A 23483-nucleotide genomic window follows, 5' to 3' on the forward strand; every position below is an offset into this window, starting at 1 on the left:
TAAATTTAAAATGTGAAATTGTGATTAGTAATACAAAGAGTATCACCCATAGTTCCTCTTCTGTTAGCAGCCTTCAGGACACTTGTGTGTTGGTCTCTCAGATGCATTGCAAATTAAATCTGCCTAAATCAAAACTCATTCTCTTTCTTCCTAAACTGTTCTTTGCTCCAGGAATCCCTGTCTTAGTTAATTGCCATCTTCTTAGTAGGCCACATTAAAAATCCAGATCTTGTTCTAGATTTTACTCTCTTCTTTCTCGTCAGGTTGGAAGTCCCATCCATGTGCTTTCATGTTTGAGCACATCTCTCTTCCCACTTCTGTCACCACTGCCTAAGTTTTCCAGCTGTTATTATAGTACTTCCCTAATACATCACTCATCCTTTTTTCCCTGTTTTCCAAATGGATATCAGAGTCATCTTTCTAAAATGTAGATCTGATAAGATAATGTCCTTGTTAGGAAAGCCTTCATGCTTTTATTTTGTAGACAATAAGGAACCATTACATTCTTTAGCCTTTATTGGATTTGATAATTTTGTCCCAGTCTCCTTTTTTAGTTTCATGTTTCCGCTCTTCCCCATGAGCCCTGTTTCCCAGATACATCAGAATATTTGCCACTCTTCAATGAAGTCCTGTGTTTTGCCTTCCTAACTTTTGTTAATATTACTTAGGATTTGCCACCTTCTAGGCTCTCCCTTGAAATCTGTTAATCCAGTGAGTCTTGGAAGAACCAGTTTATATGTCTTTTTTTCTGAAATTCCATGGATTCTCTTGGTTGGAATTGATTGTTTATTGTTCTTTTGAGGGAGCTGGAGGATTCTGCAGTTTTTCAGCATATTTTAATGGTGGAATATGATCATTTAAAAATTAATTTCTTTGTTCACAAAATGTGAAGACTAGTAAGGACCTGAGGTCATTTCCCTCCTTTTATTGCTGAGAAAAGTAAGGTTGAAAGAATTGTTTCTTACACAACTTGCTCAGTGAACATTGCTGGCCTATTGTCAGAACTAGGACTGGAACCCAGCACTCCTGACTCTTAGTGTTCTTTATACTGTACTTTGCTATGCAGTTTAAAACGACAGAACAATGTCGCTTTTGCAGAAACTAAATAAATAAAGCAAATGTGTTTTTTTTTCCCCTCCAGGTTTCAGTCTGAAAGAGAAAGTGGAGATCGAAATTTTGCAATAGGATATTACTTAAAAGAAAAAAAGGTTTTTAAATTTCTGTTTCTAATTCAAGCCATTCTTTTATTAATAAAATATATGAAGATTTATGCTAAGAATTCAACAATAGCCATTAAGCAACTTCATGTTACTATTTAAGGTGCAGAAGTTTGGGGAAAGCACTCTTGAGTTGATGCTGTCAAATTATTTGTTATTATTAAATTGGTTTGTTTCCGGCAGTAAATTTCCAATATTTGACTAGTTATATTAATGCAAATTATGCTTGAGATTAAATCCATTTTTTTAAGTGTAATGCCTGACTACTGTTTATACTTGATTTTTATTTTAAGTGGTTGGACCAATAATTTGATATATGATTTAGGAATCAGTTTCTCATTGTTAATTAAACTGGTACCTGGAAATTAATATGGTGTGATGTAATTTTGCTTTATTTTTCTTAGTTATTTCAAGTTTACATCCTTTTATAGGTTATGTGCTCTTTTGTTCTCAATTTTATTTGCATTTTTTTCCCTATGTATGCCTGTGTTAAGTTTTAATTGCCTGTCTATTTTTTTCAGTGTTTTCCAGAAGGCACAGACATGGTTGGTATATTAGACTTCTATTTCCAGGTAATTTACTTTAGTTGTATGAACTCTGTGTATAAATTGGTGTGTCATATTTTGCAGAATATAGATGTCTCTGAAATCTGGGCTCTAGGCCAAGAGAAAATACATTCCCTTTGACTTTTCAAAAAATGTTCTCATGAAAGAGGACATATCTCCTAAAAATTCATGTCTCAGTGTAATAGAAAAAAAAGATTTCTGAAAAAACATTATATTTAACAAGTGTCAAAAATAATGTATGTTTCTGGAAATTGGCTTCCCCTGATTATAAACTGAGCTCTTGTTTTTTTTTAGCTATTAAATTTTATTTGAGAGAAGCTATTTGTTTCTTTATCAGAGAGCTCATATTCAACATTCAAAAGCGGCCGTTTCTCAGCTTACTTGATATCTTTTGTAAGTTCTTTGTTGCTCCTGTATCCTGACTTAACTGGTGCTATGAAAATAATTATTTAGTTCATTTCTGCAGTGTCACATAGTGGGTTTTCTTCTAAGTTATAGTATTTCTCTATTGGTGGGGTTTTGAAAGGGCCACTCACATAATCTACTGTGATGTTGAACTCAATTTAGGATGCTTTTCCTGGACACCTACCCTACCCCCATATTCTCAGTTCAACTTATTCTTACAGAATTAATACCATTGGTGTATCTGATGGGTCTATAATAGGAAGTTATGTTGTTTATTTCTAGTTTACCTTACATTTGCCTATGTCTCTCTACTTTTGAAGGTGCTTTAACTGTTTAGTTATAGAATATGTATAAGAGATTGATAATGAAGTAGATTGTGATAAAAGTTGAGGTCATAGTTTGTCATCTGCTACGACGGGTGAAACCAGAAAATCACCAAAGATATTTATCTCCTTATCCAGTGCCCCTTCTCCCAGATTATTTTAGATAGTAAAAGTGAGTAGATTAAATAATATATAAATCTATCCATGTTGTCAATGTAAAGAAATATGAATTGGGGCTCCGAAGTCTATCAATATAAAATTCTCCACTTACTAGCCGTGCGACCTAATTTCAGTTACTGAGCCTGTACCTGATGTAAGTTGACAGATTACATGGATGATAACATTAGATGATATGTGCAAAAGTACTTTGTAAACTATAAAGTGTTATATGGAGTATAGTATCATTTTTACTCCTTTATCCAATAGTCTTTATTTTTTTCCTAGCCCATGGTTTCTTTTCCCTTGATATACTTATTTAACTTTGTCTGGTAAAGCTTATTTGCTCCCTATTTACTATACTTCAGGGTAAAAATTTAAGACACAGCCTAGAAGCCATATTTACTATTTTTTTGAAAAGTAATTGAACCTCAGTCTGATCTAATTGAACCTCAATCAGGATATCAGGAAAGTACCCCTAAGCTGGGCTTTGTCAAATCAAAAGTATGTCACCTTATGTAAAACAAAATCCTAATTAATACTAAGTCTAAATTAGGAAGTGATCCTTGGAATTTATATCATATTTCTTTTACAAAGCCTCTCATGATTAAATCAACTGTATCATGTCTTTACTGTCTGGGACAACATACTAAGTAGATTCTGTATTTGGAGAATTAGAGAAGAGAATTTTAATATAAATGGGCAAAAGTGAAAGTTGATCAAAAGGGACTCCCAGTCAAACTTACACAGTTCTCACATTCACTGTAGTTAGTTTTCTTTGTTGCTATTTCCAAATACCTTTGTGCCTGTTGGAGATCTTGCAGTATGACTGAGGAAAGATTACAATTGAAGACACTCTTCTCCTTTTCATTTGGCTCTTCCTCCTTCATCTTCCCTACTTCTCTTTCTCATCTCCCTCCCTGACAAGCTTGGTTGCTGTTAATTAAAAATAAAATATGGAAGATATTTTAGTTTTATGGGTATATTTGGGATTTGTGGTAAGCAATTTCCAGAATTTTGATTACAGTTAAATGCAAAAATTTCATCCTCGAGAACCTAGGCTTTATCTTTTTTTAATCCAGCACCCATGGTTAGTTTCAAATAAATGTTTGTCTGTTAATAAATGGCTTAAAAGGTAACATTTTGGTATAGGCACACCGAGCATCGAGGCTACAGCTAGCCATGTTTTAGACTTTTCTTCCCCTTTGTCCTTTGCATGTTGCCATATTAATGAGGACACTGAGCTTTCTTATAGGCAAAATGTCAGGCATTTTAGCTTTTTTTTTCTCAAGTGGTAATTTCTCATGTAGACTCTATCTTAATACTGGTATAGTTTGCTTTTACCTTAAAAATATATCATGGCTCATTTTTCCCTGTTGAGATAAAAATATGTATGTTTTGTGTTCCATAGAAAGCACTAATATTTAAGCAAGTTTAAATATCACATGGGGCAAGTAAAAATCTTAGTGCTTAAGGGTTGGCTCTTCCTAACCTAGTTCTGCCATTAAAGGGCTGAGTAACTCTAGACAAATCAGGATAAACTTTAAAGGGACTAGAACTTCGGACAGTTGAAATCTCTGTAATGTCATAAAGTTAAATTAATCTCTTTGGAAGAAAGATTTCAGATCTGTATGAAATACTAGATAAATTATTTTAGAAGTCAACTTTAATACTGAAAGGTAATATAAGCCTGAATTTTCAGAATTCTGTTTTCTCTCTGTTTTAGCTATGCTCCATTGAAGTGACTTGTGAATCAGCTAGTGTGATGGCTGCAACCCTGGCTAATGGTGGTTTCTGCCCAATTACTGGTGAAAGAGTACTGAGCCCTGAAGCAGTTAGAAATACACTGAGTTTGATGCATTCCTGTGGCATGTATGATTTCTCAGGGCAGTTTGCTTTCCATGTAAGTAATTGTTTAATCTTAATTTTCTCTGGCAAGAAACTAGCCTGTTGGTTTTTCTAACAGTGCAATTTGAACTTTGCTTCTAAAGCTGTAGATTAATTTGAGAGAGACTTGTTTTCAAAGTTAATTTGTTACAGAATTGGTAAGTAATACCGTTGAACAGTCTCTCAGATGTTCTTAGGAACTTGAAGTTTAATTTATAGAACCTCATCTCCTCTACTTTTAAGGCATTCCAATGTACAAGGTTAGTGCAGACTTTCTTTACTTCTGGTTGTTAATTTTTAGCATTATGATGATTACATACCTCAAGAAATCCTCAAGTTCAGAAAGGGCACATAGATGGTTGTAACATTTTGGGTTATAACCATAGATGTTTTAAAGGACTTAAAGTATATTAGCGTTAAAACTTTTAAAAAATGTACATCTTTAAGTTCTGTTGTGCATTTGCCACTAGTGAAATAATATATGGATCTTTTCTTATTTCATTCTGTTTATATAATGCCCTGCTAAATTTTTTTTGAAATTTCAAACATACGAAAAATAGAATCCCGTGTACCCGTCATTCAGCTTCAGTAATTATCAATACATGGCCAAGTTTGTTTCATCTGTATGCACACCTACTTCTATCTTTGTCTTCTTTCACTATGTAATTCTAAATAAGGACTTTAAAAAAAAGTAACCACAGCGCCGTTACTACATATAAAAAAAATCTAAAAATATTTACTCTTCAACAACATAATAATATTTAATCAGTGTTCAGACTTTATGGGCATGATGTGCTGGTCCCCTCCTCTGGACAAGAATTCATTTTTATGAATTATTGTTATTCATTTTAAAGTTTGTTTGACATTGTGATTGATTGATAATGTTTTCCTTTTTTTTAATCTGTAGGTTTCCCATTGACCTCTTTTTCTTTTTTCTTGTTATTTTTGGTTGAAAAAAAAAGAGTCATTTATTTTGAACGGTTTCCCAGTCTAGATTTTGCTGATTGCATCTGTTCCATTGTCTCTTGTATTTCCTGTAATTTGGTAGATCCAACTCAGGTGTTTTGTTCTGTTTTGTGTCAGATTACTTCATTGATATACGTGTATCAAGAAGTACTCATTGTCTGAATGTTAGGAAGCCATTAATGAACGTAGCCCTAATGACATTAATTTTGTTTTTTAATTACAATGTTTTGTAAAATGTAAACTTAAAAATTTTTTTGAAGGGAGTTAATTTAGTTTACCATTTTATCTCTGTTCCCCAGATATTTCTTCAGTGGTATACTGCTGATAATCTTTTAGGAAGACATAATTTCTCATTGTTTCCTAGTTGTAAAATATTTTATTGAAAATAACTTTTACATTTAAAATAATACATGTTTGCAATAGAACAATCAGAAAATAAGTTAGAAATCAATAGCTGCACAATTTAGATATAATCTATAACTTCTTAGAGTGTTATCTTTCAAAATAGTTTTCTATATTTAAGTATATTCCAAACTATTTTGTTACTGTCTTTTTCATTTACTGTATTATAAACATATTGATAAATATTTATGTCTAATGTTTTTAATGTTGGAATTCTGTATGGATAGATACCATAACTTACCATTTCTCCTATTGTTGGACCTACTTTTCTTACTTTAAAATCTTAATATGAATGTTCCTTTTTTTCAAATTATTTTCAGGTTGGTCTTCCTGCAAAATCTGGAGTTGCTGGGGGCATTCTTTTAGTTGTCCCCAATGTTATGGGCATGATGTGCTGGTCCCCTCCTCTGGACAAGATGGGCAACAGTGTTAAGGGAATTCACTTTTGTCATGTAAGTTTATTTTCTTAGTGAAAATAATAATCAAATAAATTGAGTCATGCAGAGATTCTCTTTTTTACCCATTTCCATGGTTGTTTGATTCTTGGTGCTCGATATGTGTGCCAGTTACTGGGTAGTCAAGGGAGACATGCATGAGGAAGCTTCAAGTTGCCTTTCCCAGCCAGCTCTCATGTAATTATTCTTACAGAAAGTTATATTTTTTTGATGCCATTGTTTTAATTTTCATGGTTGTAATTAGTTTTCAGTTTTTAAAAAGTTCAGCAAAAAGTAGTAAACTTGGAGAAGTAATTTAAAATCTGGCATAATTAAGAATAATTGTGGTTTATTGTATCATCTTTAATCTGCATGGTTGAATATCTTTATTCATAAGTACCTTTATAAGTCTTTTTTTTTTAAATGAAATAAGCACTGCCTTTATACGCAGACCTCGAATTTAATTCTAAGTATTAGTTACAGGGTGAAAGAGAGGGCTATAATCAAAAGGAACTTTTTTTTTTTAAAAGCATGACTACTTTTGATGAGTTTACTCTTTTGTATTGTACCCATTCTTGCTAATTAACATTTCAGTATCTGGTTTTATTTACATTTACTACTTCCTGGAGTCTGGGTTGTGTACCATAATTTTTGCCTCAGACTTTCTCAATTAAAATTTTGATTTTTCAGTCTTCTTAAGTTTTACAAAAACAAGAGAATGACATTGGATTGTATATTAAGTAGATTATAATAGATTGTAACAAATATATGTATATTTTAATGGTGCTTTATGTAGTTATTTGACAGAAGAATTCGTTCATGTGTCTTGTTATTACAACCCCCATTTTACAGAAAATGAAAGTTAGACCAAGTGAGTGACTGAGCTCTAGGGTCATACTAGTAAGCAGTGTTCTTAAAAACCTGTATCTGTATGTTCTTACTCTGATTTCAGTCCTTTTCTGGATGCATTAAGCTGCTTTATTAACCTGCAATGGTGGTTTCCATGAGATAGTTAAGCTGGATAATGTTAGCACAATTGCTTGAAATATGAGTAAACAATAGTCACTGAATAACCATTTTTAAATACCTGCACTGTTTACAGGATCTGGTTTCTCTGTGCAATTTCCATAACTATGATAATTTGAGACACTTTGCAAAAAAACTTGATCCTCGAAGAGAAGGTGGTGATCAAAGGGTAAGCAAAATTTTTATTTATAACATTATGTAATTTTTTTTTAAGACAGAGAAAATGAGATTCACCTGTTTAAGTAAAACTTAGCTTAATTGTTTTAGTGGCCTCGTTTTTTGTTAATCACAAATGAATATAAAAATTGTTGACATCTTCATCCTGAACCAGTAGTGCAGAGATTTAAGTATTACTTTTTTTTAATTTAAATTAGAACTGGCTAGCCTAGCAGCAGGGTTTCCCCCTGTTTTTCTGCTATTTTAAGCAAGACTTTAGAATTAATTCTGTGTGAAGAAGACACATTGAAAGGTCTATGTTGCTATAAATGTAGTTGAAAAGAAAGCCTTGTTTTTACTCTTAGTATTTGTCCATTATAGTCCTGAAGTGAAGTTTGTTTTGACTCCTTGCCTACTGTGTGGATGGATATGTAAAAGGAGAAAGGGAAGTATTAGTGAGAGACTTTATGAAGCCTCATAAGTTTTGTAGGCCACTGTAAATATTTCCCTATAAAAAAGTGTTTATTGCAATATTCGTGATACTCTTATTTTAAAGTCATATATGTTTATTTTCAGTGTGCTTGGCTTCATATTATTGCACATACGTATTTCCCTTTTTGGAGCTAGTATTAAGAGTCAGGACTTAAAATTAGGGACAAGATTTTTTGGACTGTATAGTTATTCACCAAACCAAGGGACTTGTGCTGAGCATTTTAATTCAGTTATTTTGCATTCCATATGGAAAAATGTTTATAGTAAAATTACCTCGTTAGACTTGAAGACTGTATGAAGTGCTTGTAAATAGAAGATATTTCGGATACAAGATAAGTAAATTTTCCTGTCTTTAATTCCAAAATAACTTCTAATATATGAGAATTATGCAAAGCCTGACAGAATAGAAACCTCTTGGAAGTCGACATGAGTAACGTGGAATAAAATGTCAAATGGTGGTGGGCGAAAATGTTAACAGATTTAATAACATACATTGAAAAATACCGTTTTATAGCTTGGATCTTTCTTCACTCAAGTGCACTAATAAATTATGTATGTTGCTTGAACAACTAGCATTCCTTTGGACCATTGGACTATGAAAGTCTCCAACAAGAACTTGCTTTAAAAGAGACAGTGTGGAAAAAAGTGTCACCTGAGTCAAATGAGGACATCTCCACAACTGTAGTATATAGAATGGAAAATCTGGGAGAGAAAAGCTAAAGAAATGGGTTCTAGTTTCAGAATGTTTTTTGTTTAAATTTTCAAACATCTTTAGCTTTTTTGCATACTATATTTATTTGAGTTTTTTGTGTTCTCAGCCTTGGATACTGGAGCCATAAAGCTTTTTTTTTTCCTTTTAATCTTTGTGTAAAGGTAATAGATTAAAAAGTGGATTTGTTGGTCTTTACAAAGGTATTTATAAATAAATACAGCAAATTTACTTTATTTTAAAGAAAAAATACAAAAAGGAAATCTCCTTAAAATTTTTCTTGATGTAATTGAAATTTTAGACTCTGTAGTTAGATAATCCTATTTGGAGATAATATGAGAAAATTGTAATTTCTTAGTTCTAAAACCCCTACATTTAACTTATAAGTTTTGTTGCATTTTGTGTTTTCTTTTCCACTTTTAAATTGACATGTCTATAGTGCTATAGTGGCAATAGAAATTATTTTTATGCTGAATATAAAACTAAAAAGGCAAAATACTGAATCCCAAATTATTTTATTTGAAATAGCAGTAGATTAGAAAATTAGCTGAAGTTTACATTTATATCATTTTAAATGATAGGTTGGTTTTAAATTTTTTTAAATCCATTTAAAATTCTTTCAAACAACACTTGGTTACTTAACGCTATTAAATATAAGTCGTCTCTTTGCTTTTTAACTTTGAACTTCTATATTCATACTCTTTAAGAATTGTCATACATAGGAATGTCCTACATTATTCAAACATTCCAGCCAAAGAATTTCAGATGTAAGCCGATAACATATTTCTTGTTTAAAAGCTATAATGGTTAGTTACCTAGAAGGAAACAGTGAGTGTCATCAAAGTGAAATGTTCACCTGAACAATTTTATTTTCATATTATCCACTTAATTTTTTCTGTTAGACTTAAGTATGAATGGCAAATCTTGGTTTTTAGCTTTAAATAATTTCCTAAATGCTATTAAAAATTTGTTTTATGGTAAATTATAGTAACATTTCATCAAATTTGTTCTATTTGAACTCTTTTGGAGTACTTAGGAAGTCCAAAGATAGTAAGTATCCCACTAAAATATCTGTTAGATCTGAATTTTTTTGTTCAGTTATAAGAATGTAATATTGAGAATCAGAACCTGTTTTTATGAGAACTTTAGGTTCTCCACAGCCTGATTTCAAATAATTATTCACATTTAAAATCTATCTTGGCAAAGTGATTGTAAAATTCTTCAGGACCTATTTACACTTCCTCCCTCTACATACCTCCCTGGTTTGCACCACAGTTTTTTCAATTTTTTTTTTTTTTTTTTTTTTTTAATTTATTTTTAAACTTGTAAATTTTTACTCTGTGGGGGTGAAATTAGAGGGACTGGGTAGTTTCTTAGGATCATGGCATTTATGTGGTAGGGCAAAATCTGTAAAAATGTAAATACAGGGTAGCAAACAAGATTTTATTAGGTAATTTAGATACTAGTGTAAATATAAACATAGAACATCCTGATCATATGATGTCTTGAGTTAGGGACAGATGTTCCTTCCTGAAGATACTGGTCAGAAGAATTTGGGGCTAACTTAAGTATTAAATTTATGTATTTAAATACTTTTGTATTGAATTTTGGAAAATTTTACCATGGATTTTTATGGGTACTCGAATATTTCTCTGGGATACAAGATGCATTTCCTGACTGGCTGCTTCTGGTTTGGCCAGTTACAGGAAAGTGGTGTTTCTGCATGGCCTTACCACTGTTGGACCTTTGGACAGTATCACATTTGTGTTAATTCCACCAGGGTTATTGGTGGTTTGGGTAGGTGAGTGCCTTAACTGATAATTTGAAAGAGGCCTTTATTTTTTTCCCCATGCTCTAAATTTTTACATTTTACTATTTCATTTTGGATGTTGATTTTACTTTACTTTCAAAAAATGTGGTAAAACTGACACTCCGTTATTAAGACAGTAAAACATTGTCTGCTGAATAACAATTAGATTTAATGTTTTATATTGTGTACATATTTGTATAGATTTTTATTTAAAATTAGGTTGTTAATTGGCGACACTTACTAAGTAAGGCTTAAATGCCCGTTTGTAAATGAAATAGAGGTATCTAAGCTACCCTGTGTTTGTAGAATGCTGTTAAGGATAAAGATCCAGAAATAAAGTTTGTTTTGATTATCTTCCATTGGAGGAAGGTTTAAATGGAATAAGAGGGAAGATATTGTGAATAGGTCCCCAAACACTACTTTAAAAAAAAAGGAAAGAAATAAAAACTTTGCCAGATTTAAGACATTACTTTGATTCCTTCAGTATTTTTAATATCTTTTCAAATAAAATTCTTGAAAAGTACCCAGTATTGTTGGGTTTAATCTGTTTCATGTCATTACTGATTCTTGATATTCAAGTATTTAGAAGTTAGCATATTTGTTTTTCTTTTTTTGGCATCATTAACATTTCATTTGAAATGCAAATTCTTCCTGGAATACTTTGTTTTCAGCATAAATGTTGTGCATTTTATCTTAGTGTTTGGATTAAAACATTTGTGTTGTTTAACTTTCTTTTGTTTGCTTTGTATATTTAATAATGTACCTTTTATTTTCCAGTATGCCTGTTTTTTGTATTGTACAATAAATTTATGTTAAGCTGATTTTATTGTTTTTCTTTTCTTTTTTTTTATGATAGCAACTGCAGCATTTTAAGTACAAGTAATTGGGATTATAACTTAGAAAAAATTATCCTTTATGAAGATATTATTAAAATGTTTAATATTTTTAATTCTGAGGTTGCCATGAAGAGAAACTGGAAATACTCAAAAGGGTGTCATTTTGCTTTGTTTTGTTTTTTAATGCAGTATAGTGTTCATGGGTATTTTTTGAGGTGGTTTCCTTTTGGTTGTACTAGAAGCATTTATTTAAATAAAGATTTTTCTACCAATTTTTTGGTTGTATTTCCATTTGATAACTTATGAAAGCAGAATCCCATTTTCAGGTTCTTTCTGTTTTCTGAGGAAGAATATCGTTGATGTTATTCACTATTTAATTCTGGCTTTATCTTTTGTTGCCTAAAAAGTAGGAAAAGCATTGCTAAATTAAATGTAGAGTATCACAATATTGCTTTAGAATAGAACTGTCAATCCCATTGGAATTTATATTGAGCGGAATAACTGTAATATAGAAATTCACCTTAGCTACCTTAATGAATTTAATTTTCAGAAGGAACTTTAGTGTATTTCCACAGTGTGGTCCACATTTATAGTGAGGCTCTATCTGTTGTAGATCAAATGTAGGACTTAAAATTTTTCCATTTGATTAATTCTGCCATCCACATTCCAGGAAATTTTCTTAAATATATTGTAGAAGTTTTAAAACTATTTGAAAGGGGGAAATACCCTTCCTTCCATAAATTTGTATTACTCTATAAGAGTTTTTCATACGTTCTTTTAGGATTAGTTAATAAGGGTTCCACTGTAATGGTAGATTCAAAATATTTAACAGTTTATGACTCCTTTCTTTAAAAGATGCATTTAGGTTTGGGTATTTTGTTTTTTTGTTTTTTTCTCTTTTTTTCTTTTAACTCATTTGAAACAAAGGGAGAGGAAACTTAAAGTACTTTGTGATCTTGGTCTGAAATTTTAGCATTTTGTATACATACAGGTCAAAAGAACTGTTGATATATACTGATGACAGTATAGATCTTGATAATATGTGTGTGTGTATCGATGTATATATGTTTTTGTTTGTGTAAATATATCTCTGTTTATGTATCTACTGAAAAGGAGCATCAGTTCTTTACATATAGTATATTATGTATAAATTGTTCATTGATTTGCTATATTGCTATTCTATGCTTCATAAAGGAGCTCCTTAACATTTTTGCTGCTTCAGAATTTATAAAATATAACATATTTTGTTCAATTTGACTTTAAGGATTTGTGGTTTCTGTTGTTGCTCCCATTCATTACCATGCATTAATATCTAGGAACTCCAGAAATGGGCAAACAGGAACATCAAATTTTATGTGGAATTTGACTTTAAAGTGGTTTCCAAAATGCATTTATTATATAGAAGGATTGTATTAGACTTACAATAAGTAATATACTTCTCAGTTTGAACAGTTTTCTTTATGGAATCCTTTTATTTAGCTCACCTTGCATACTTTTTAGTTTTAAGAATCAGCTTTACTATTATTCATTTGTAAAAATTTTGACCCTTCTCCAAGATGCTCTAAAAATACTGGAATGCATTTTTTAAAAAGTAACATGTGAATTGTTCTCAATTTCTTCTCTACTATTTTATAATGAATGTAATGTATGCATTTTATAATGAAACCAAAACCAGATGTTGGAGATGGCAGTATGTAATAGAAAGTTTGTTAGACTGCATTGTGTCCTCCCAGATTTTCATATAGTGTTATTCAGAATGGACTTTACCTCAGTCAGTCCATTTTCTGTCATTATGGAGTTCAAAGGAAAAATATATATATATTCAAGTTCAATAATTTTATTTCACATTTCAAATTGTAACAGTTAAAATTTGTAATTCTTACTTTGCTTCGAAATGGAAGTAATTTGATGGGAGAGGTTCTCTTATCCCTCTCCTCCTTTCTCCTCCCTCCTCCCCAATAGTTATTAATGTGAATACCATAAATACACATGACTTGAAGGAATTTAGAAATTATCCCTTCTCAGTCTGTACTTCTGTTTTAAAAATTAGTGTGAGAGCATATGGGGCAAAATTGATCCAACTCTAAAACAGAGCTGGCAAAACTTGATGTCCCTTAGAATCTTTATCTTCATAAATGGTAGTAGAAAACATATTTATTTTGAAACAAAAAATTAAATAGACCATAAGTCTGCATATTTATTTAGTGAAATGATTCTACTACTGTGGTCTTCAAACTTGGTTTTCTGTTTATATTTTGTAAGTATAAAAAAGGAAGGAAATTTATTTTAAGATTAACTTTACTGTTTCAATTTTATAGATTGTAGAACCAATTTAGTAGTTCTTATAAGTTGTATTTACAAAGATTTTTATATAGAGATTGTAAAGATTATATATATAGAGCCTATATTGATTAAAACTTCTATAATGGCATCTTAATCCATTAACCCTTAACTAAAATGAATAGTATGCTGATTAGCACTTAAGTGCTATTTAATTTCATTTAATAATAAATCCCAAAGCATTTGTTGTGAACTGGACAAAATTGATTAAATAAAAATAATGCACAAGTTGTGATCCTCACCTGCAAAAGGCCCATAATAGAAGAGGGGAACTGGTGCTGTGTACTGTGATGTACTGTAAGTGTAGAGGCTCACAGGAGACGGTAATGAAATGACACATTTGGCAGTTGATTTCATAACATTCTCTTTACACTTTTAACTCTAAATTTCATTTACTAATTCTGAAATATTTTGGTGAAAATTCTGCAGACCAGATTATATAGGCAAAGAACAATTTGGTACACTTTGGTAACAGCTGAAATACTTTCAATCGTACTAACTTAGATGATTGAAATTATCTGTGGGGGAAGGACCTAGCTTTTGAAAGGAAAAATTTTTACCTGAAGTAATTTTAAAATTTAAAATATTAAATGTTTTCATATTGCATCCCTGGTGATTTTTGTTTATATAATGAAACTCTTCCCTGCCCGGCAAATCCACTTGGAACCTTGAGCTGTAATTTAATTTATATTTTGTGAACTGCTGAAGGATTTGTTTTATTTTTAAAACAGTTCAGCCTTTCCAGGTTTTTGATGTGCTTTCATTTACCATAAATCTTGTATTTTTTTTTTTTTTTTAGAATCATAGTATTGAACTAGAAAGTAATCTTAGAGTTTAACTGGCGCAGGCTTCTACCCTCCTTCCACCCCCCCCCCCCTTTTTTTTTGTTAAAGACAAATTTCCCATTGTAGCTTAGTTCTAGATATAGGACTCTAGCACCATGCTTTCTGTGTTAGCATCTTTACAGTGTTTTGTTTTTGTTTTTGTTTTTGTTTTTTTTGCCTTTCTTTTTGATGGAGTTTTTTTTTTTTTTTTTGTGGGGGGAGACTTTTTTTTTTTACAAGAAGCATAATTGGTAGTAGTTAATGTGACTACAAGTTGGCAAATTGTCTCATCCATGTTTTTTAAAGCTACTTAATTACATTTTCTAGTAAGCAGCCTTATGCCACAGTTATTAAAAACTAATAAAGTTAGAAATACATGTTACAGTTATATAGTGGCTCTAAAAATAAAACATTATACTGGAACCTTTGAAAAAAAAGTGTAGCAGAAATGTGACTAAAAATAAATGTTGCACCACTGGCTTTTAAAAGTAAAGTCCTTTGGGATTAGGTTGAATATATTAGTAAAAAGATTTAAATAAACAAAAGTCTATTCATTCTAAATAAATGTTTTCTAAAGAAAATAATTTTTTTTTCTTTCCATGTTAGCTTCCCCAGACCCTTAACCTGTGCAAATTATCCAGCAATTTCCCTTGTTTTTATTTTAGATTTTTATATCTGTGAGTGGCCTCAGAACAAGGCTCCTGGTTTCTCTGTCACTCTTTCTATAGTGCATGCTGTCTTCAGTATCAATCTGTATTGCACATAGTTTTGGGATATTTTTAAAATTTTTTGTCCTTGACTTTTGAATCATTAAATAAATTTAGAAAGGAAAATGTATATCGCTGTTCTTTAAATGCATTAATTTAAAAAACCTTTGTTGACTTATAAAATGTTAGGACTTTTAAATATTGTTACTCTCAGAGTGTTGGTTTCTTAATTCTCAAAACCTAAACTTACCTAGGTGGTTCTTCTCCCCCATAAGTTTATATAGGTGAGAACCCGAACTTTTAAGAGACTTATTCAATATAAACTCTGCTTGTTTTTTACATTATGTACACTAAAATTAGAACGATGCTGAAACATTAGCATCAATTGTGGAAGTATAGCTACTCATATTTGGACTTCCAGTATAAAATACAAATTAAAATCATCATCTTCAGCCTCTTAAACTTCTCTTTAGCCCTAGGTTAGAATTACTAGTTTTCATTATTTTGTGTATGTATATTTGCATATATCTTCACTGAGGGACAATTGAGAAAGTGTCTTTTGAAAGGATAGCACAAAACTTAAGCTTTAAATCTTGACCTTCCATTAAATGAAATGAATGGTATTGTATAAAACCATGATATATAAATTATTAATTGAACTCTGTCCAAAATCTGTTGTATTGTTCTTTCTCACAGTCACTCAAAATTAAAGATCTTAATTAAAAATCTCAAAATGTATCATCTTAATTTCAAATATTCTAGTTTCTTTTTTCATCCTTTTATAGCATTTCATTTTGGGGTGAATATTAGATCATTTAAAAAATTGTATCAAAGTTATTCATGAAATGGGTTTTTATTTACGAATCTCCATATTATTGATATGTTTACTTCCAGATCTTTTAATATTGTTGACATTTGCCATTCTAGTTTTATTTTGTTAAGAGAGTTTTTGAAAACATGTAATGTCAAAGTCCAACCTTCTTTTCTTCAGTATAACATAGCCTATTGTTGACATCTTTTTTTTATTTTATATTGAGCTTTGAGTACATGCAATGTGGATCTAGATCTTTACCCAAGATTTGTAATTTAAATAAAGAAATGAACTAAATAATGTTGTTTCTACTTTGAGGTGAGATGAATAAAGATTACATTTTCTGCACAATGAAACTTCATTGACATCTCTTGACTGGAATTACAGGACAAGTGTTAATTTTTGTTATAATTCTGTGGTGACTAATACTATTAACCCTCTTTAATCATACCAATAAAATATTCCTGTCTTAATGTCTTTTCTTTTACCAGAAAGAGAAAGTTTAGAGAATGGTTTTAAGTAATAGGGGAAGCAGATCTTAACTTTCCATTTATGTGTTTGCAGAGTTTTTCAACTAAAATGTTCTATTTCAACATAGAGAATTCGCCTGAAGGAGAAACAAAGGGGAAAGAAATCTAGTTTGTTGCTCTGTTTTTACCTAAGTAATAAAATTTGAGAAGCTTTTAATTTTTTAGTCTATATTGTACAGTTTTATTTTACAGCCACCATATTTATTTGCCACAGAACTAGCACTGTTGTATTTGGTGTCCCTTAGATGTTGTGTTTTATCATAAAATGGTCTACTTTTACTCATGTATTGGCACATTTACCTTTTACTTGGGGACTCTGGCTAGTGGGCTGCTGCTGTATTTACATATTGTGTTCTGTCATTCTTACTTTGCAAAAAATGCTTTTTTGGTGCCATTGTGAGGTTTGGATATTTTTGTCACTGTTTAAGAACTTGGGATCTTCCGGAGAAGCTCTTTTGATCTTAAGGCTTTCAGTTAACCTCGTGCTTTGGGTGGGTGGGCAGGCATAGGATCTGAGTAAGTAGCCCCGTGTGATATACCATGAGCATGAGCCTCCCAAGTCCTGTTTTCACCTGAAAAAATCCAGGTAAATTTTATTCTACTTTGTAATACCTGTTATAATATTTTCAAAACATGATATTAGTATTTACTAGTTTTACAGCTAGACTTTCCTTTTCCCAAAGTCTTTGAGTAAAATTGGCTTGAGGAAGGTAATGCCACATTTATTATTATGCTTCTTATTCATTCTGGCATAGGACAGCAAACCATAGTAGTCAGTCCATAAGCAATCTTAATCCCAGGTTTGATGACCAGAAGGTATCTGAAATGGCATACAGACCTAAAATTGGCTGTGATTTAAAATGGGAAAGAATGTCCCATCCATGCCTATTGCCTGTGCCAAATTTTGGAAGCCTATAGTACTTTTGTCATCCCTGATCACAAGATGTTTAGCAGTGTGCAAAGTAGAACTGAGTAAACAGTGGTTAGTCCTCAAAGGTATGGGCTTCAACCCAGGTAACTGGGGTGAGTACAGTTTGCTAATGTGGAAGATCCTGTGGTTTTCTATAGATTTCCCCTTTTGCTTCCGATGTTAATTTTAGTAACCTCTAGCAAAAAGGCATGCACAATACACTACCAGCATAAACCTCCTTATGTAAAAATTTGAATAGCACAACTTTTAGGATTGATTATAAACAGCCAACATTTATTGTGACATAACTATGAGTCATCCACCAATGTAAATTACATTTTTGGCAAATATTTAATCCTTTTAAAAACTATAAGGTTACTACTATTATTACCTCTGTAGATTCTGTTTGCTCATATAAATTCCCAAAGGTCACATAAGCTTTTAGTTGTGAAGAGCCAGGATTTGAGCCCAGGCAGATTCAATTCCAGAGCCCATTTTCTTAACCACAGACCATACTATTTCCCATTGCAAAATATACTTGGGACAATTTATTTCTCCCTGTTAATAAAATTGAGATATTCCATGAAAATTAAAGGATGACCGTGCGAATAATTTTAAAGTACTTCCTTAGACTAAGAATTCAGATAAATTTTATAATTAAATATGGTTATCCTGTGATGAGTTCATTTTTCATTCTAACAGTTATATAATGTGGACAATGTCTTATTTCCCGTATCAACAATATCCTGTGATTTTAATACATTCATGTAGAAAAGACATTTTCTATTTCCAGATTCTTTTCCTACAGAAAAATATGTATGATGGGAAGCCATTGGAGATTTTCAGCATAAGTGATCAGATTTACATTCTCAAGTGTTGATCTATTGGGGGAAAGTAACTGCAATCTTACTTGCCTGTAGAAGGTAAAAAGTTAGCATATTCCTTAGTTCTGTTACAGATGTGTTTCAGAGTGCTTTTCATTACTTAACATTTTTCTTTTATAGCCCTATAACAGTGTAAGTTAGTATGATAGCACTAAAAGCTGATGCTTATTTATAACTCTTAAGACGTGTTTTAGAAGATACATTTAAAAATCATGTTGTTGCCTCCTCTTAGTGTCTATCAGCTAACCTCAATTTATTAAAATCATTATAAACCTTGACCCCTTAGAGTCTTTCACAGAACTTAAAGTAGGTGTTTTCATTTGTCCTATTTAAACAAACCAGTTCTTTGTTATGGTCTGGAACTTACTATCCAATGCTGCCCTTGTTTTTAGGATGAATTTCTTTTGGAAGCCAATAAAATTAGAATGATTCAGTGATGTGAAGATGAAATTTTCTATCCTCTTCTAGAACCTTGTATGGTTGTCCTTGTGTATGTTTTTGATTTTGAACTTAATGACATTAAATATAAGCACAACCACAATACAGCGATACGCCATGTATACGGGACTATGAAGAAACAATTCTGCTGTTAAAGTGTATCTAAAAAATGACTTCTACCTATCCCAGTGATCTTACTGGGCAGATTTCTCTGGAAAATTGGCAGTTTATTGTAAATACACCCACTTACCATTTAATTTTCTTTTTCTAATATTGCTATTATAATGATGTAGTATGGTACAAGAGTGCACAAATAGCTCATTCCTTTTATGAAATTGTTTTCCCACCTATATGGCTATATAAGCAAGTGGCTGAAGGCCAGTACTCTTCTGGTTTCCTGGTTTCTATTTTAATATTCTTAATCTCTGTTTTGCTTGTTACCAAACAATTTTTCATACCTTCTCTGTAGCAGGAATTTTATTTTATTAAATTTTAGTTGTCTTTTCACTTCTGGTAGTTTATCTTTGTCTCCTGCTAAAATTCAAGGTTGGATCCTTTTATATAAATGAGATTGCATAATCTTTAAAAAATATTTTTTGTATTTCCTTTTTCTTAAGGTTTCTTTCTATTAAGTAAAAACCAAAAAGGGTTTATCCTTATCCCAGCATTTCATTAGTTTTTGTTTAAACAGTCCACAAAAAACGCTAATTCAAGAGAGTCAATTTAATTTGATGGAATTTAATGTAATATTTATTTATTGCTTTTTATGTGCCAGAAATTACAAGGTGCTTAGGATATTCAGAGGTGAATGAAACAGACAATTATGCTCCAGCTTGTGGTGTTTGCAATCTAGAAGAAGATGCAGTTATTGAATTAATAATTACTAAAATAGTTAAAATAGTGATGTGGTTTAATCATACTTATACATGTTGATCTAGTTCATGTAACTGCTCTAGAGAAAGTGAATATCAAAATGATACATATGAGGCCATTTTTATACATATATAACAGACTTTTATGAGACACAAATGAAAAACAGTTAAAGTGTAAGAGCATGTGCTCCAGTCTTCAGATAAAGCCTACTTCTGGGAAGAATGGACACAGTAGGAATAGTTCACTATATCTTTAATGTTCTGTTTCTTTAGAAAAATATTTGAACAAATTCAGTTATAATAAATGATAGAAAAGCACAGAGTGCTGAAAGACGGTATAACAAGAAGATGTTCAATCTGTATGGTTAGGTATGGTTGGTTTTCCCTGAAATGTAACATTTAAGTTTTGAAGGAGTAAGGGGAAGAGTGGAATACAATTGATAAGAGTAATCTGGCCTGAAGACCCCAGGACAGAAAAGATTCAGCACATTGAAGTATATGAAAGAAGGCAAGATACGAGGAAAGGCAGATGGAGACTGGTCCTGGATGAATCTTGGAGATAGGACCATTTCATGTAGGGTAGGCATTCTCATATTTTAATGTGTATCAGAATTGTTAAGGTGTCAGTTTTTAAGTGTAGATTCCTGAGGCCCAACACCACAGATTGATTCAAGAGTCTGCCTTTTTAATAAGTACCCCAGGTAATTCTGCATGTAGTCTTCTCAACACAGTTTGGGGAACATTTATGCAGGATCTTACATGCCACGTTAAGTTTTGTACTTCATTGAAGTGCAATGGGAAACTTGAAGATTTTTACAAAGAGAGTGACCTAATTTGGTTTTAAAAAACTGATTGCTCTTTGTAGAATGGATTAGAGAGAGGAAAAAAGTCGAAGTTATGAGACGAAATGTAATGGCTTGGAGGAGGGTAATAGAAGTGAGAGGTAGACAGATGTGAGATGTGTTTAGGAGATGGAGTTGGCACCACTTGTTAATAGTAGTTGGTGGGTGAAAAGGAATGAGGTGTCAAGTTGACTACTAGGTGTTTAATATGAGCAACTGGGCAAATACCTCTGCATTTACTAAGATAGAAAAGCAAAAATTGGGAGTATGGGAAGAAATTAGTTTTATTTTGGCTGCTAAAACAATTAAGGATCTGTTTGGCTACAGATATCAAAAGGGTTTAAACAAATAGGGGTTTAGTTTTCAAATAAAGTCTGGGGTAGATAATCTGAGACTAGTGCCATCAGTGTTCCACCAACCTTAGCATGTTCTTTATAGTTACAAGATAACTACTCCACCTTTAGCCTCACTTGTATGATCAAAGTAGGAAGAGACAGGCGAGAAAAGAATGATACCTAAATTAAGGAAATGGAAGCTTTCCCAGAAAACCATTGGACACTCTAGCTGCAAGGAAATCTAGGGAAATATTTTTATTTTAGTTGGGCACACTGCTACCCCTAACAAAATAGAGATTTTTTTTAATATGGAAGAAGGGTGGGGAGTGGATAATGGGTAGGCACGTAGCAGTATGTGAAAGCTTACTGCTGTTTGAGGTATTTGTATATTTGTGAGATATCCAGAGTAGTGATGTTTTGTAAGCTGTTGGATACGGTCCTAAAATGTAGGAGAGTGGTCTGAACTAGAGATAGAGTTTAGTGGATGGTCAGCATGGATATAGTAGAATATGAAACTGAGTGCATGAGATTGTGCAATGAAACAGTAAAAATGAGAAGGAAAGGGGACCTAAGACAGAACTTGTATTTTAATGATAGGATGGAGTAGATGGGGTCCCCGCCAGGGGAAAGTGACCAGAGAGGAGAAAATTCAGGGTAGTGTAGTATTAGAAGTCAAGGGATAGAGTATTTCAAGAAGTTTGGAGCAGTCAACTGTACCAAAGCTGGTGAGTGTCAAGATAAGGGCTACCCATTTACATGATGTTCTTCTTAGTGTGTTTATGTGTTTGTGTTAAAATATCCTTTCATTTAGAAGATGTGATAGTAAATGGTATGGTTTTATTTTTTGTGCATGGGGAAAAAATTGACAGTCCGCATTAGTAACTCCCACCCTCACTTTTTGTTTCTTTTCTTTTTTTTAAAAAAATTATTGACTTAGAGATCTAAAAGGTGATTGTTGGACTAGAACAGGTTTGACTGCTGATAGAAAAGATCCAGTAAAGAATGGGAGATTGGAGGTACAAGAGAGGCAATGGCCAACAGAGTGAGGTCCTTGAAAAGAGATGGGGCACAAGTGGAGGGTTAGCTTTAGTGGAAGGAAGAGCACTTTCTCTAAAAAAAAATAGGACATAGAGAGGCAGGTAGGTTTGCAGACAAGCTGGGGGGAGGTCGAGGGAGTTTCTGTCCATCGGCTTCCATTTCCCCGAGGAGTACAAAGAAAGGCTTTCTGCTGAGAATGAGTTGTTAGAGACAGGCTGCAGGGTGTTAGGGGCATAGAGAAGATAAGAAATAGTTGTTCCTAGAGAGTGGGAGAGGGAGCTGAGTAGGGAAACAAGGCAATGTTGTTAGAATAGATGGCAATGTGCCCTCCCTGCCGCCACTGTCTCATGGCTGCATCCAGGGTTTGGGTTTGGGTTTAAGTGGGTAGGAGCTGTAGAACAGGTGGGCAAGAGATTTTAGGGCATTTACTGGAAAGTGATTTTAATGACAGACTTTGGAATCTACTTTAGACCCTCCCTACATAGAAGACATGTTTTTAGAGTTAGTTTCTTTTCTTAGTCTTTGATTCTACTTAAAAATTTTCCAACTAATGTAGATTACACTAACAAGTGTATAATTGTGCCATGGCCAGCCTCTTTGCTTCACAAAATAAAACATTACTGATGACAAGAAATAGAAGGTAAAATAAAGATCATTGCTTAACAGTCTCATGATAAGGTGCCTGAGAACGGTGCTGGAGTAATTTTTTTTTTCCTATTTTTTCTCAAATTTTACTTTGCTTTCTTTTTGATGATCTTAAAAATATCCCTATTCCCCAGTAACATCCTGTATTATATGCTGGAGAAACCTGTTATCTTAATTTGAATCGTGATTTGATTGAAATGGCTGTCCAAGCACTTGTAAAGTATACACTATAGAAACAGATATTGCTGTTGTACCTGTTCTGTTTGTATGACCCACAAAGTACAGATGTTGGAATTTTCACAGAACTGTGAAATAAACATTAAAGAATATAGACTTAATTATAATCTTCTGGAACCAATGAAAAGGAAGGATGTCTTTTTAAAATCAAAACAACCAGTAAGGGGGAGACGAAAGATGATGGGAGCATAGAGAGGAGTGAAGCTAGTTTGTCCCGCTGGAACAACTAATAAACAATCAGGAACAACTAGTAAATAATCTGGAATAACTGCAGGGGGACAAATGTGGCTGTCCACTCATCATACACCAACCTGAATTGGGAGGAATGCCCGAGATGGCAGCATAAAATCCGTAAGTAAAAACTGTGGATCCAAGCCGAGACCTCCCTCCCCCAATGGCCCAAATTGCAAAGCCTCACAGTGCTAGAGAGTAGCACTCTTCCAGCAAGCGAATATAGCTCAGCTGAGCCCCAACGGGGGTTTTAATTAACAAGTGTGGACTGCTCAATACAAGCTACAAATTCCCAGCAAGCAGAGGCTTTTGATGACGACTGACCTTGGAGAGCCAGAGGGTGGCCGCGGACTGGCCCTAAAGGGGGCTTTCTGTCCCTTTTTCAGCTCAGTGGAGAAAGTGTCAGCCTTTTTCTGTTCCCAGTGCTCTGACCCAGACAAGGGTGGAGGTATCA

At 32.6% G+C, this 23483-nt stretch overlaps 1 protein-coding gene across 4 annotated transcripts in view; it reads left to right on the forward strand.

The window, feature by feature from the left end:
* Nucleotides 1-23483, forward strand: part of GLS (glutaminase) — an 85142-nt gene that overhangs the window by 41862 nt on the left and 19797 nt on the right. For 3 of the 4 annotated variants that reach the window (XM_037848486.1, XM_037848489.1, XM_037848488.1), the window contains 5 exons: nucleotides 1142-1208; nucleotides 1739-1789; nucleotides 4394-4570; nucleotides 6243-6374; nucleotides 7459-7551. In XM_037848486.1, the coding sequence (XP_037704414.1) occupies nucleotides 1142-1208; nucleotides 1739-1789; nucleotides 4394-4570; nucleotides 6243-6374; nucleotides 7459-7551 (520 nt within the window). Of the gene's footprint in view, nucleotides 1-1141; nucleotides 1209-1738; nucleotides 1790-4393; nucleotides 4571-6242; nucleotides 6375-7458; nucleotides 7552-8603; nucleotides 13658-23483 lie in introns of those variants that run through there. The other variant, XM_037848487.1, reaches the window with a different exon arrangement.

The sequence above is a fragment of the Choloepus didactylus genome, chromosome 9, assembly GCF_015220235.1.
Source record: "Choloepus didactylus isolate mChoDid1 chromosome 9, mChoDid1.pri, whole genome shotgun sequence".
Classification (NCBI taxonomy): Eukaryota; Metazoa; Chordata; class Mammalia; order Pilosa; family Megalonychidae; genus Choloepus; species Choloepus didactylus.